Below are 16,277 nucleotides of genomic sequence, written 5' to 3'. Positions count from 1 at the left end.
TAACTTTTAAAACAGACATTATTACTTGGATTTGAATGTGCCACAAGTCCCATTAAATGATGCTCCCTACCCCATAACAACTGTATTCATAAAGCAAAAATCTGGTAAAATATGTTAAGCCATATAATGGAAGTTAATTCTATTTCACTGGATTTTTGTTCCACATACCAGAATTACAAAGGAGTTTTGTTGGATTTTATGTGCTGCTACTAATTTTTTTACATTCTTACCATCTCAATTCATTCTTTATAACTCTCCCTTATATTTCATATTAAATGAGCATTTTGCAAGGAAAGAGGATGTGGATTCTAAACACAAAATTTCATATTTCATTTTAATATAAACCCCATTCAATCTCTACCTATTAACTAAACTTAAAATGCTGCCTATGACTGGATTTATGCAACTGTAGATAAGTAAATATTTGTAATAATTTTTCATCTACTGCCGTGAGATTAACACCAGTTGTTCAGTAAAGCATCCCTGAAGGGAAGGTTGTCAACCTCCTCTGCACAAATGTGATGGCCATAAAGGTGCATTTGATGTATGAATTAGATTCAAAGTCAATAATATATGTAATAAATGAGTAAATATATATAAGACCTAAGACCATAAACCTCATAGCAGAAGAGAGGATTAAATCTTCATGACTGTAGACTTTGCAATGGATTCTTAGATACAACCCAAAAGGCATAAGCAGCAAAAGAAAAAGGTAGACAAATTAAACTTCATCAAAATACAAAGCAGTTGATAATAACAGTCAACAAACTCATGAAGAAAGATGTGCAACATCGTTCATTTTTAGGAAAACAAATCTAAACCACAATGAGATACCAGTTTACATTCTCAAGGTGGGTTAGAATTTTCCTTAAATAGAAAATAACAAATATTGACAAGGATGTGGAAAAATTGGAACCCTTGTTCTTTGCAAAATGGTTCTTCTGCTCCTGTGGAAAACATTTTGGCAGTTCCCAAAATCTTTAACATAGTGTTACCTATGGCCCCAAAATTATACTTCTAGGTATATACAGAAAAAGGTTGAAAGCAAAGACTAGACAGGTGCACAAACATGGTCATAGCAGCCCTGTTGACAGCATCCACAGGGTGGACACCACCCAAACACCCATCAGCAAATGGTTATATATGGACACATACAATGTAAAGGTCAATCCATAGACACAGATGGAAATTGGTGATCACCAGGTTTGAGGGGAGAGAGGAAACTGGGACAAACTGCTTAATGGGTCAGAAGTTTTATTTTGGAATAATGGAAATATTTTGCAACTAGGTAGAGGTGGTTGTACAGCCCTGTGAATGTACTAAATGCTCCTGAATTGTCTATTTCAAAATGCCAATTTTATGTTATGTGAATTTCACCTCAATAAACAAAACAAAAAATCAATACTGAGAAATAAATGTGGTTGTGAACTGCATTCCCAAAATTGCTTTATAAGCACATTATTGTACATGTTTCTCATTACAATTTTTGGTAGTTATGAGCAGTGGATCAGTTCTGAATGACCAATAATACATCTTACATTCAACTTGGATTTGGAAAGTCAAAATAAGAAAATTAATTGATTTTTTTTTTCTTGTTATCCTTGTTTCAGGACTCTCAGCTGGTATCCTCTGGACACAATAACCCAAGTAAGAAATGCTTCTTTGCTGCTTTCTATGTGGGTGTGGTGGGGGCCTGGAAGAGGCAGAGAGGGAAGATGTGATAGACAGTAGTTTTAGAGAAAGTCGCTGAAAAACAAAACTGAGTGGGAAAAAGAGCCATTTGTTCAAGTACTGCCTGAACGGATGATAAGATTGAGAGTGATCTTGAGTGCTGATACGCAAAACATAAAATGAGGCATTTCAAAGTGATCCTAGGAGAAAGAAACATCATGTTTTAAGTCAGTCCCTAGTATATGTGAAGAGGGAAAAATTAAAAGGCAAATATTGCGCTGTCTAAATGAAAAGAAAATGAATAGGCAAACAAAAGCAGTCAGAAGACCTCAGATAAATGACCTTGGAATCTATCAAGAAAAGTCATAACTTGCTAGACAGGTGTGCCATTCCCCATTCCAGAAAAAGACAGGCTAGGCTCTTTAGGAAGTAGCTTCCTTCTGGAATCAGTTGCTAATAAAATACATGGGCTTTGTCATCAAAGAGAGGAGCATTCCATAAAATAGTGTTTTAATTCTCTTCTTTTTTTTTTTCATTTTATTGAGTTTATTGGTTCATTCTAGGTAGACAGTACAGTTACATTCATTACTGGGATCTTGTACCTTTACATGACAGGTCTTGGTTCTCATTTTTCCTCTTGTCCCTGACCTCCCTTCACCCCCTCCTCCCCTCCCCATTTACAAACACTTTATTTCCATTTTTTTATTTTCTCATATTTTTTTTCTTTTCCTTTATTCCCTTTCCCCTACCCTTCCCATTTTGCCTCCACCTTAGCAATGTGAAATAGGAAGAAAAGGGTTAATTCTCTTCTTTGCCACTACTAATTGGTATTAATGCAGTCAGGGGCATTAAAAATGCATACGCTGCCCTGTTCCCAGGCCGAGAGCAGGTCTTTGCTGGTTTCATGAGCACCAGAGAGTAGAGAGCGCCCTGTGCCAATTACAAAGCTGTGTCTGAAGATGAAGATCACCCTGAGCTAGGAGATAGACCTGTGGGACCAAGGCTCACCCACTGGGCATCTGTGCCTCAAGAACTGCAGAGAAAAGATGTTCAGACAAATACCTGTGGAAGCACAGCTAGAGAAAGGTGCAGGATAGATGGTGGCACCATGACACATGGGCAGAGTCACTGAGTTATCCCCCCTCTTCTGGGGTTTGCTGTGGGCTCAGGCACCAGGGAGAAAATTTTCTAAGGCAAGTTTCCCCTTGCTTTCTGAATACTCAGTAAGCTTCTACTTTATCATTAGGACATCAATTAGCCTATTGAATATGTAAACACTAAAATAGATGAAATGTGTTTATATTGTTAAAATTAGAACACCTGTCCAGGTGGCAGGTGAACATAAGCATGACTCCCTCATCCTTCAGAATCCCACTTATGAACCACAAAGCTATAGAAATGGAAAGAAATCCACATCAGCACTGAGAACATGAAAGTGTGCCATCAGCAAACCAGAAATTTAGCTGCATCTCTGGCAAGCAGAAAATACAGAGGAAGGCTACTGACAAATAGCCCTAAGCAGGGAAAGTCATAACCTAGCAGAACAAGAATCAAAGAGCAGTAAGCTGGGGGGTGGGATACAGGCTCTGGAGCCCCCAGGAGAGACTAGATGGCCAGTGGCAACACTAGGCCACACTTCCATGTTTACCTCCAAATCCTCATCCCAGCTGACTCTCACATAGAGCTTTCAGTCTGACTTTTCCTCCCCAAAAGTTCCAAAGAACAAAAGACACAGTGGTATCTGCTTTAAAAATGAACAGTCGACCAAAACTCCTATTTTGGAATTGATATATGAGAGAAACAATAGATTCTAAGGTAATACTGGACCTTAAAAAGAGACATAAATAAGTGGGGGAAGAAAAGTCAACTTTCTCAAGAGGGAAATAAAACTTCTACGAGTCCAAAGTAAAATACTTCTTATTTTGTTCTATTGTTTATTTTTTCAGTACTAAGAATTGAACTATCCTCACTGAGCTACATCCCCAGGCCTTTTGATTTTGATATTTTATTTTCAGAGAGGGTCTTGCTAAGTTGCTAAATTCCTGGGCTGGCCTCAAATTTGGAATCCTCCTGCCTCAGCCTCTCAGAATGTTGGATCATAGCATGTGTCATTACTCCTGGCTTATTTCCTGTTGGGGAGGCAGTAGGGTGGTTTTCCTAGAAGCTTCCCTGATCTTGCAGTCAACATGTTCTGTCTTCTTAAAAACCAGCCCTTTAAATCAACTATTCCCACCTGGGGCTGGGCATGGTGGCACACGCCTGTAATCCCAGCACTGGGGAGACTGAGGCAGGAGAATCACTGTGAGTTTGAGAACAGCCTGGGCTACTTAGTGAGTTCCAGGTCAGTCTCAACGACATAGTGAGACCCTGTCTCAAAAAACCAAAATAATTAAATAAATAAGTAAAACATCCTCCACAAGGAGTGTGTTAAAGGAATCAGTGAATATGCTAACACAGGAAAGCTGCACCAACCACCTTGTTTATCAACCTGTTATTCAAACATATAAATATGTAACCCATGAGCACCAAGAGGACTGGCCCCAGAGGGAACCTCGTTAATTCAAGAAAAGGAATAAAAAAGCTTCTAATGTAATTGTAATCTCCAAAAGATCAGAAGTGGTCTATGTTAAATAAAAACAGTGAACAAATGGTAGTAATTACTGAATAAACAAACACTTGAGAATTAAAAATAAGGTCGACAAAATAAAAAACTAATAGAACTTTATAAAAGGGATGAGTGATAGTTGAAGTCTAGAATGTGGGATATAGAGTTAAAACTGAAACACAAAGCCAGCTGTGGCGGCGCATACCTGTAATCCCAACAGTGGGGATGCTGAGACAGGAGGATTGCCATGAGGTTGCGGTCAGCCTGGGCTAGACAGTAAGTTCAAGGTCACCCTAGAATGTACAGTGAGATGGTTTCAAAAACAAACAGAAAAAAACACTGAAACAGATAGAAAACATGAAAGAGAGTTAAAAGGATGCACAGATGATGAGAGTGGGAAAATAAAATTCCAGCTAATGGAAATACCAGAAAAACAAAGAACTGCAAAAGAATAAATAATAATAGGAAGGAATACTATTCCCCGGAAAATGATATACTCACAGCAAAAACAGAAAAGACTTAATATAAAAGGAAGTAAGACTAAGTGCTAGAGAAAAAAAAATGACAGTGGAAAATCATAGTGCTCACTCAGATATTGGAATTATCAAACCTAGAATATAAGTGCCCTCACTTTAACTTCAAGAAATAGAAGAAAAGGTGAGAAATATGGTAACAAACAAAAAGATTTTAAGAAGTGTTAAATATAATTTCTAGAAATGAAAAAAATAGTAATAGAAACTAAAATTTCCATGGGCTGGTTTAAACAATGTATTAGACATAGCTGAATGAGAATTAATGAATTGGAAAATTGAATTTAAAAAAATTACCTAGAATGCAGTTTAGAGATACAGAAATAGAATATAGGACATGGAAGCTAAGAAGCATGAGGAGCAAAGCAAGGGAATCTTAATACACATCTAACCTGAGTTCCAGGAGGGTGGGAAAAGCAATAGGAAAGGACATTATGGCCAGCGTCTTCCAAGACTAGAGGATACTAATTCACAGATTCATAGCACCAAGTGAATACTAGCCAGGGTAAATGGCAAAGATTCACACAGACACACTACTCAAAACACATGCATAGAGGAAAAGCAACCTTAAAATACCCTTAGTATTTTCAAAAAAGGAACAAACTTCAACTGTGTGCCAACACCAGCAGTAGGAACCAAAGAGAAAAACAAAAACCATTAACTGAGAATTCTGCTCTTATTCTGTTTCTTTCTTACAAAAGAAAAAAAGTTAAAGAAGAGGATACTTTCAGGCAAACAAAAGTGGAAGAGTTTGCTACCATCAGACCCTTAAAAAATGAAATCTAAAAAGATGTGTTTTGTTCATGAGAAATATGAGCTGCAAGAATGATTGAACAGCAAAAAAAATAAATATAGGGGAAATCTAAACAATATTGTTGCATGAAACAATAATACACTGTGAGATAATAAAAATAAAAGCATGATAAGAATACACAAAAACAATAGCATAAAGTAAGAAGGAAAATTGCAAGTTAAAATCTAAGTTGCTATAATTATTTGGGAGAAGAGTAAAACATTAACTTTGGACTTTGACAAATTAAGTGAGAATTTACAACTTTTTGGATAATTACTAAACCATAAAAAAAGTGTTTAGCTTGCAAACAAAGTGTGTAAAGCATCTTACAGACCAAGATAAAAATGGAATGTGAAAATATGATCAGTTTATCCAAAAGAAGTAAATAGAAAATGAACAGACACATGGAAAGATATAATGTCATATATGAAATGAAATCATAATTTAAACAAATGGATTAGATTCTATGATTATATGGTATATATTGTCTAAATGAATTAAAAAATAAAACTCCAGGTCTATTTTGTTTACAGTGACACACTGAAAAATTGAAGATTCAGAAAATTTGAAAAAAAAGTATAGAAAAATATATACCAGGCAAATGTTAATGAAAAGAAAGATGATATATTTATCTTAATCCCAAAAAAATAAGCTGTAAACAAAAACATTACTAGAGGCCAGGGATTTAGCTCAGTGGTTCTGCTACCTGCCTCTCAAGCGCAAGGTCCCAAGTTTGATCCCTGGTACCAAAAAGAATAAAAAAACAAAAAAACAAAACTACTAGAGTAAAGAAGGGTACTACACAACAATGAAAAACACGGCTTACCATACAGATGAAAGAATTTTAAATAAGTAAATTCTGGATAACATAACTTCAGAATTTCAAAAGCAAAAATTGACCAAAAAACAAGGAAAAATCTACCTAATTTGGAGATAAAAACACAAATTAGCAATTGTAACATAATGCAAACAAAAAACTTAACAAAAGCTCATGACCCAGCAGCTTCAAGGTATGTTGTACTTTTAAGCAAACTGAAAACATTTATGGAAATTGACAATGCATTAGACCACAAAACAAATTTCAGCAAGTTTCAAAGACTCAGTATTTTACTGATCATAGTCTCTGACCACAATATAATTAAATTAGAAAAATAACAAAAAGATAACTGGCAGGGAAAACACAAATTTTAGGAATTAAGACATACTTTAGATGTTATTTGGAATGGAAAAGTAATTAAAATACCTAGTTTTAAAACTGAGGGATATAATTAAATGGGAGGGAAATTTGTAACTTTAAATGCTTACATGTAAAAAAATAATAATAGTTATGTATCTATCTTAGAAGGTTAGATAAAGAAGAGCAAAATAAATCCAGAGAAAACAGAAAGGCCAAAAAAAGACAGTAGCAAATTATCAAATGGCAAACAAAAATAAAACTTTAAATATCAATGGAGCCAAAAGTTCATTGTTTGAAAATATAGTGAAAGTAAAGAATTTCCTGGAGAGGTTGGTCACGACAAAATAAAAAAATACAAATAAATACAAGTAAACAATAGTAGAAATGAAAGAGGGCACTATTAGAGAACAGAAAAGGGGTGTGGGGGTGCGGAAGACAGAGCAGAGAGGCCAGGAGAAGGGGCAAGGGAGGGTGGACAGTATGTATGTAGGCACGGAGATGTTAGAGTGAAACCCTTTAGCCTGTGTAATTACTATTTATTAAACATCACAATAAAAAAGAATGAATAACACATGTAGGTCAAAATGATAAAATGTGAACACAATTTTGGCAATTTTTTTTCAAAATTAGATGAAATGAATGTAATTGAAATGATTACTTATATATCATGTTTTGCATAAAATTTAGAATGATCTTAACACCATTTTTTAAAAACTGACACGGTCATTTTTAATAATTATTTCATACACATACACAATTCCAGAGTTAAACATTTGTTATAATGAATTCTACCAAACTCTTGGGAAGAAATAATTCAAAACAATAAAATAGAAACAAAAATTCCCAGCTTACCAATTAGGATAACTTTACAGAAAAATTTGACAGAAAAAAATGCAAGAAAAACAAATTTCAGGCCAATTTCATTCATGATCATGGTGTAGATATTCTAAGGAAAATATTAGTAATCAAATCCAGAAAAAGTATAAAATACATTATAAATGTAATTCATAACTAAGAAATTGTATTTATTCTAGCAATTCAAAATTGGATTTTTAGAATATTAATGTACTTCATTATATTAAATATTAAAGGAGAAAATATGATTATTTCAATAAACTGAAAAAAACACTTTATAAAACTTACTATATGCAATTCAAAGAAAAAAATCTTAGCAAATAGAAATTAGATCTCTTCATCAACACAGTTACACTATATGCAAAAAAATTAGTGCAAACATCTAAATATTCAAATATTTACCACCTTCTCCTAACAACAGATTAAGATATGGGTTCAACTTTTACCTAACATTATACTGAGAATCCTTGGCTAAAACAGTATACTAAGAAAAAGGAAAAAAGTGTAAGTGCATGTGTTAGAAAAAAATCAAAACTCATTTCCTCGAATTGTATAATTATCTATGTAGGAAACTCCATCTACACATGAGTTATTTGAATCAGTAAGAAAATACAGAGGTATTGCTGTATACATAATCCATTGCATTTCCCTATCAACAAACAGAAAACAGTTTGAAAAACTCTTTTAGCATTGGCATCAAAAATGTAACTCACTAAGCAATGCACCTGGCAAACAATAAGTGAGACTTCAACAGAGAAAATTACAAACTACTGAAAGATACTGTAGAAGACCTAAATGAAATGTAGCAACACCAAGAACATAGATCAGAAGATGAAATAATGTTAAAATACAAGTTCTCTTTCAATTGATCATTACCTTCAAAACAGCTCTAATCGAAGTGCCAGGGTGGGGCCGGGGATTTAGCTCAGTGGTTCAGTGGCCTGCCTCGCAAGTGCAAGGACCCAAGTTCAATCCCCGGTAAAAAAAAAAAAAAAAGTGTCAGGGTGATTCTTAAATGTATAGGAATAGCTAAGACACACTTGAAGAACAAGGTTGTATCCTTACCTCACCTATATTCAATCAGTCAGTCAGTTGAAGTAATGGAGGGCAGTGATCCACAAATGAATAGTGCGCCTGAGTAGAGGATCCAGAAGCAGACACAGAGACACAGGAAACTGGACCCCTAACAGAGCTAAGAACTGGGTCCATGTGGAGCAGGCTGTCCTATCAAAAGATAGGATAGGAGTTATTTCCAGTGTGTTTCTTAAACATAACACAACAGAAGTCAACTAAAGGAAAATATTGGTAAATACAAGTACATTAAAATTAAAAACTTATAGTTCACCCAAAGATACTAGAAAAAAGTAAAAAGGCTAACATTGAGAAGGTTATTTTATTATTTGTGTTTATGGTTGTATTTAGGATACAAAAATGTACCACCTATATATAGATAATAAAATGCTTCTCTGAATAAAAAAATCTAAGAAATTTTTTAAGAAATGACACAAAGGAGCAAGTCCAAAATATGTATCTCATTAGGACTCAGAGGAATGTAAACCCCACAATGAAATTTCATTCTACATTATTAAGTAAGGAAAAAAACGTTAAAAATGTGACTCTAACAAGTGTTTTATAAATGTGGATCAGAGGTGATCTTTATTACTGGAGGGGGTGTTAGTTTGGAAAACCAGCTTAGGATTCCCTGGTAAAGTTGGACATATATGAGTCCTACCTTCCAGAATGTGTCTAGCAGAATACCTAAGCTGTCTAGCAGAAAGGATGCTTATGAATGTTTGCAAATGCATCGTTTATAATGGAAAAACATCTCAATGCCTGCCTATCAAGAGTGGAATAAATAAGAAACTCATAGCATCTTTATACACTAAGACAAACAAAACCACATCTACTTGCATCATGAAGGCTGGGTCTGAAAACCATAATGCAGAACATGGGAACTAAACTCCGTAGAATGTATACAGTCTGGATCTATTCGTATATAGATTAGAAATAGCAATAACCAAAGAATACACATATGAGTGATTTTTTAAAAAAGCTATCAGAAGAAGAAAGGGACTGATTAACACAGAATACTTACTGGATAGCTGACAGGGAGCCCTTTGGGGCAACTGGGTTACTTTCTGTGGTGTGGTAGAAGATGAGAGGGAGAATCCTTTTGGCATACATGTCAAGAACATTTACCCTCATTCAGCATTAGCGACAATTCCTTCTGCACAGGACCACTTACACTGCTTTGCTTTCTGGTATCTAATGCTTATAGTATTGTGAATTCTAGTTATTGGTTTATAATTTCTTTAATTGACCCATTGGCAAGTCCAGATATTAAATTGTTAACTAAATTAATACTAATGAGGATGACTCTTTAATAATTATTGAACAGAATATAAACATTTTAAACTTGCCAATGTAAAAAGGAAAAGTACAGCTACTTAGAGTTAAGAAAGAGAGGAAAGATAGATGGAAGAAGAGACAAGTGAATTCCCTCACTATAATAATATAAAGAGCTATTGTACTGTCAGAAGTTGATTAATCAAGAAATAGAAAATTAAATATATTAAAAGTTACAAATACCTACTAGGGACACTAAAAGTAATAACTAATAAAAAATAGTATGTTAGATATCTTATCTCTTCTTTTTCATAGCAGAGATTTTTAGGTATATCTAAAGTTGATACCTCTAAAAATAAAAAATAATTGTATATGACTTAGAGTAATGAATCAAGGGATAACAGAAACAAAAGCAAGCAAAGTCATTACTTTTCCTCTGCTGTTTGAAAGTCAAAAAACATGAATTATACAATTGAAGAAAATATGTAGCATAGCCAACTTTTCTGCTGCAGCAGAATGCAGTGTAATATATGTCTGTTTTGATTCCCTTTTCACAACTCTTGTCTGGTCCATATCATAGCACCACCGATGGAGAATGCAACCTTCCAGCATCGCAATCACTTTAAGTGTGAAGGGCATGAGTTAGTTATTACTTATTCTTACCAGCCGTGGACCAGGAATAACAGTCTTCCGTACATTTATTGAATTAGAAAAGTAGCTACCAAAAAAAAATTTAAGTGGCCTATTAGAGTCATCAGGCTGTTTCATACCTCAAACTATTGTCTGTCTCAGGAGTGAATGTACCTTTAACCTCCTCTGCTTCTTTTTTTAAGTGCTAGGGATGAATCTAGGGCAGGCTCTGTGCCACTGATCTACACTGCTAGCCCAGACTTTCTTATTGAGCGTGTAGTTCTGTATTAGTGACAGATCGTATTGTCAAGGTGAAAATACATGAGGCCGGGGATTTAGCTCAGTGGCACCATGCCTGCCTCAAAGTGCAAGGTCCTGAGTTCAAGCCCTAGTACTGCAAAAAAAATAAAGTTGAAAATACATGTACCATGCACATAAATATACTCTTTCTATAATTTATACTCATCAGCATAATCTTTTCTTTAGCTTATTTTTCTTCCTTTCCTCTCTGTAACTGTATTTCCACCTGCCAAATGATCACACTGCAACTGAGCAAGACATTTATGTGCTGCTTATCAGTGACCAGTGCAGGATCTCTCCCACAGTGACGAGCGCAGTAAGATCCATCTTAAAACAGCTAAGATCAACAAGATGAACCTAGCAGTCCTTTTTTGGGGGGATAGGGGGTTTCTCACCTTCAACACTTCCACTTGTGTCCTGACAGACTGTGTTTCTCAAAGGTATATGCCCTTAACATTTCAAATTAACTTCAGAAATTGTATCACCTCAAATTTCAAGATGTCAGGATAAGGGAGAGTTTGCATCATCTTCTCCCTGTCTCAGTCAGAAGCTCATTTCTACCCAGAAAGGCTAATTCGTTATCATCCCTGAAGTTGCTAGGAGCACTCACTTCTGAGCTATTCATGATTATCCTGTTTGGCCCCTTGGTATCCTTCTTCTGTTTTCCCCGTTGCCACAACATAAGTGCTGTGAAGAGCAGAGATAACCAGCAGCTTTGCAGCTTTGTCCCCTGTGCGGAAGCCAGCCCAGGACTCCTGCAGCCCCCAGCTCCCGGGAGCAGTTGAGCCTGTGGCCTCTCAACCTGTGGGTTATTTGGCAGCATTATTGGTCAAGGTAAAATATATTTATTCAAACATCCCAGCAAGGCCTTCCTTTATGTTATTGATTCCCTGTTTCCTGACATCAATTATTTGGAAGTGTTTACTATCACCTGCTACTGCTAAGCCCGCTGCTTTATATTGTTGATTATACTGGTGCATGGCTGGCATAACTACTGGTAACCATGTCGTGGGGAAAGGAACCAAGTTCTCCAAATTAAAAGGAAAAAAAGAAGAGTCAATCTGAGAAAAAAGAGAACTCCGTCCAGTTTTGTCATACATAATGCAGGTGTTATTAGTTTGTTTTTGGATTATGGCAGCAATGATGGTTACTCTATGGAAAAATTTGGCTGTAAAGTGCCAAATTAGGTTAGATTTCAGTGCAGAAGCCAGCTAACCAGACTTTACACATCTCCTAAGTGAGCACACTGCAGCCCTGCCCAGAAGACCAAATATAAAAGTAGGAGTGAGCTGGGTGTGGTGACACACACCTGTATTCCCAGAACTCAGAGACTGAGACAGGAGGATTGCTGTGAGTTCAAGACCAGCCTGGGCTACATAGTGGGTCAGTCTCAACTACATAGTGAGACCCTGTCTCAAAAAAAACAAAAAAAAAATGTGGGAGTGGGCCGGCAGTTTATCTCAGTAGCACCATGCCTGCCTCCCAAGTGCATTGTTCTGAGTTCAATCCCCAGTCCAAATAGATAGATAGATAGATAGATAGATAGATAGATAGATAGATAGATAGATAGATAGATAGATAGATAAATGTAGGAGCACTACAGCGGTTTATAAATTTGTTGCCTTGCTTTTATATCAATATGTTTCACATGGACTGGAGACCTCAACATGCTCAGTGTTTGTCCTCAGCATGGACTTTGTAGCCTTTTTTTGTTTGTTTTCTGCAGATGTCTGGCTTTTGAGCTAAGTGGCTGTCTCTCATGGGCACCAGTACTGTGTACACACAGCGCAGTTGTGTCTGCGATAGAAGCATGAACTCCTCAGCATGTCTTCCATTTCTCTTAACTCTTTAGCTTCCTGGGAGAAACAGAGAAGAAAATATGAATATGCTCTCGAGCTCAGTCAGGACAGCATCTTCAGGATGTATTCATTATGTAATTTAAGGGGTCCTCATTCATGAGACAAAGGGATCACCAGTTACTGTCAACAGCTGACAAATGGAGTTGGGCGCTGTGAATAGGCCTGCAGTCCTGCTCAGTAGCCTGAGAGGTCCGAGGTACAGTGGGGGCGAACCTATGGCACACGTACAGCAGCCAGCTGTTTGTTATCATTGAAAGCTTTAAAGGCTTTGCCGTCCCTGTCCTAGAGGATGTCCAGATCTTCCCTGAAAGAGCACAGCAAAGCCAGTGCCTCCACCCTACCCTTTTCTTGCAACTCGCAATCTATGTGGGGTTTACTCGACTGTTGCACTGTGCGGCCATCTACAGCCAAGTAATACTTTCAGGCATGAAGGACCCTGCTCCTTCAATCCTGGCCTCAAGGAAATCCGAAAAGTCTCCTTCCAAAATAACAATGCCCGCTTCCAGTCACCATTCAGTCCAGAATTAAGCATTGTGCTATGCCTGTTGCAAAAGGAATTTTCTCTCAAAACTACACAAAGGGAGGTGTTCCTGGCTCCCCAAACCAAAACCCATTAAATCCCCCAATGACTGCATCCCACAGAAATGTTTTTGTAACTGGTGTCTCAGAGGGTCAGGAAGGATTTGTAGTTTACATCTTATTCTGCTTTAACTGGGGAGCCCCAAAACCTGATGCCAGGGCACTCTCTGGGGAAGAAGTATTGGGAATCTCACATCTCCAACCTCAGGGTTCTATGAAGTTCTTTTGTACAAATTCTGATTGAGCCTGACCCTATTTGGCTTATTAGCAGAAAGGATCAAAGTTCAAAGCGTCTTGGATGTAGAATGCTAATGGGTTTATTTCCTTAAATTTTCTGTAAAATGAAATAGAAAGAAACTGATTCCATCTGTAAGATATTCATCCTTTGGCAGGGTCTTTACTTCCAGTCTCTGGTGTTTGCAAATACCTCCTCAGTACCTAGTCAGAGTTGTGCCTGGGCAATTGCATTGCAAAGACGAGATTATTTTGCAAATCCGCTTCTCAGGCAATAAAATGTTTTAATAGCCTCGTACTGCACATTTTGAAAGATTTTTAATGAGAGCATAGAAATATATTTAATCTCTCTTAATTCTTAAAGATGGCAAGACTCACATGTTGGTGTTTTTTTCTGCTCCCTTTTTAAGAGAAAGGTGATGCTGAGCCAGAGAGTCCAGACAATGGTACATCGAATACATCGTAAGTCTCTTTCATGCTTCTATCAGAAATGACTGTTCTTTAATATGCTTGTAAAATGAAACGGTATGAGCATCTTGTAATAGTACTGATCATAAAGGAATGAAACCTATGGTTCTCTTTTCTCATGATAATGTCTTTTTAAATGCTTTTGGGTGCAGATGCATGCACTTTGAGGTCTTCTGCTTTAGCATAGTAAGAGGAATCTTGAAAATGCAAATGTTCCTCTTTATAAAATAAAAATTAATGAAATGTGAGGATGTGTAGTGGGGAGAAGGGAAGTAAGCCCTTTCGAATTTGGATTTCCACTTTCAGTACCTCTGCAAGATGGTAGAACTTTTCACACATACTGGGGACATTCTATGCCACATACCTGTGAAGTAGCCAAGTCATTTTAAAAGCTTACCATCTGTATCCCACTGCTGAATTATTTGAAAAAGCTACAATTATAGATATCGCTGGAATCTCAAGAGTTTGTGTCTTTAACAAAGCAGTTTTAAGCTAAAAAAACACACTTACAAAACATGTGTTCCTTGTTGTGTCTTATCTTTCTTCTTCAGTATTCAAGGCATCCAAATACATTTTAATGATGAATTCAATGCCAAATTAATGTACCAGTATTTAAAGAAAAAAGTTAACAAGCTATCAAATTGTTTTTATTTTAGCTCCATAGGAATCCTGAAAAATATTTATATTTATCATTTTAAAGAGTGAAATATTGTAAAACAGGCTTTGTGAATTGTATGTGTTTGTGGTTCAGTGCTTCTGTTACTAATAATCATTTAAAATGCTGTGCATTAGAAATCTCAGTTTGTGGTATATTATTGCATATCTTAGTCTGTCCAAGATGTGTTTCTCAGTGTAGAAGGTTCCTTTGGCTTCACTGAATAGCTTATATAGTTTGTAATACATGAGGTTATATGTTTGTCTTTCTTGGAATACTAAACATTCTAAATAGTTCCATTGTGTGGTTTCTGATGATGCAATGAATGTGACTGATCTTAAGTGGTTCAAATATTAGTAATTTTTAATTTTTTTTTCTTTTGGGGCTGGAAAATATAATGCAAAAAAGGGTTTTAATGCCATCTGGAGGCATTCTAGAGAATTGAAAAGGGTAGAATCTGGAAAATTTTGTTATTTTGAGTAACATGTAGACTGGATAAGGATTTATGCAACTAGATGGTAAGCTACTGGAGAATATTTTATTTTTTAGAAATTATTTAGCAAATCTGTTAATTATTATAGATAAAACAATTTTTCAAATTCTCCACAGCAAAGTTATTTCAGAGAAGAAAAAGCCATTTGAAAACTGAGCACATTATGTTTAATTTCACATATTTTAAAATCCTTTTCAGCAGATGCCAATTTTGCAATGCAGTTTGATGTGCCATTAACATTCTCCCTCCTTTATATTTCTAAAATGACCCTCAGTACGTTATTTCTTATAACATGTATAAAAACAAATAAATTTTCTGAGAAATTACTTTTAAACCCTCTGAAGATATAAGAACTAGAGAAGCCTGAAACATTACCTCACATCCCTTCCTTTCTGAGCAAAATGGTTCCCCAGTCACCCGTCTCTTGAGCTAGAAAAAGAAAAACAGAAATAAAGGATCTCTCTTAAAAGTGGAGAATTCTGAACTTGGTATCTGTAGAAGAGCCTCACTCACTGTGGCTCTCTTACAATTGGACAACAGGAGCAGCATGTTATGGAGATAGTGAGATTTGGAATGCCTTGGAAATGGGTAGCATTGACATTCTGGTGTGCTGCACCTCTTTTGAGCTTTATTGGATAGATAGAGAATTTTTATTACAGATAAGGAATCTGAGGATCAGAAAGGTCATTCAACTAAAGTAATAAATTAAGACATAACTCTTTTATTTCTTTGCCCATTTACCATACTGATAGATCAGTGGGTCCCAAGGGGCAAAGCTAAGCCATGAGTTAAAATCAATAAAAATACTATAACCACATTTATCTGTTAAGCAGCAAGTGTAATCATTTGCTCTAGCTGCTGTAACACAGTAGCACAAGCCAGGTGTGAACTTTCCAAAATGTATTTCTCAGTTGTGGAAGCTGGAAGTTCCAGATCAAGGTGTGTGACTGGTTCCTTCCAAAAGCAGCAGGAGAAGGAAGGATATGTTTCAGGCTTCTCCTTGGCTTATCCATGGTTGCTGTCTCCCTGTGTATCTTCACACCATCTTCTCTCATACATTTGTGTCTCTGTATCCTGTTTTG

The 16,277-nt window shown here is 36.2% G+C and overlaps 1 protein-coding gene across 1 annotated transcript in view; it reads left to right on the top strand.

The window, feature by feature from the left end:
• Positions 1-16,277, top strand: part of Aff3 (AF4/FMR2 family member 3) — a 399,929-nt gene that overhangs the window by 231,553 nt on the left and 152,099 nt on the right. Inside the window, exons 8-9 of the mRNA XM_033761487.1 lie at positions 1,611-1,647; positions 13,990-14,041. Of these exons, the coding sequence (XP_033617378.1) occupies positions 1,611-1,647; positions 13,990-14,041 (89 nt within the window). The remainder of the gene's footprint in view (positions 1-1,610; positions 1,648-13,989; positions 14,042-16,277) is intronic.

Source organism: Fukomys damarensis, unplaced genomic scaffold, assembly GCF_012274545.1.
Source record: "Fukomys damarensis isolate Sample0158 unplaced genomic scaffold, DMR_v1.0_HiC HiC_scaffold_9, whole genome shotgun sequence".
In the NCBI taxonomy this organism is placed as follows: Eukaryota; Metazoa; Chordata; class Mammalia; order Rodentia; family Bathyergidae; genus Fukomys; species Fukomys damarensis.
This window is presented reverse-complemented; position numbering and strand designations above follow the sequence as displayed.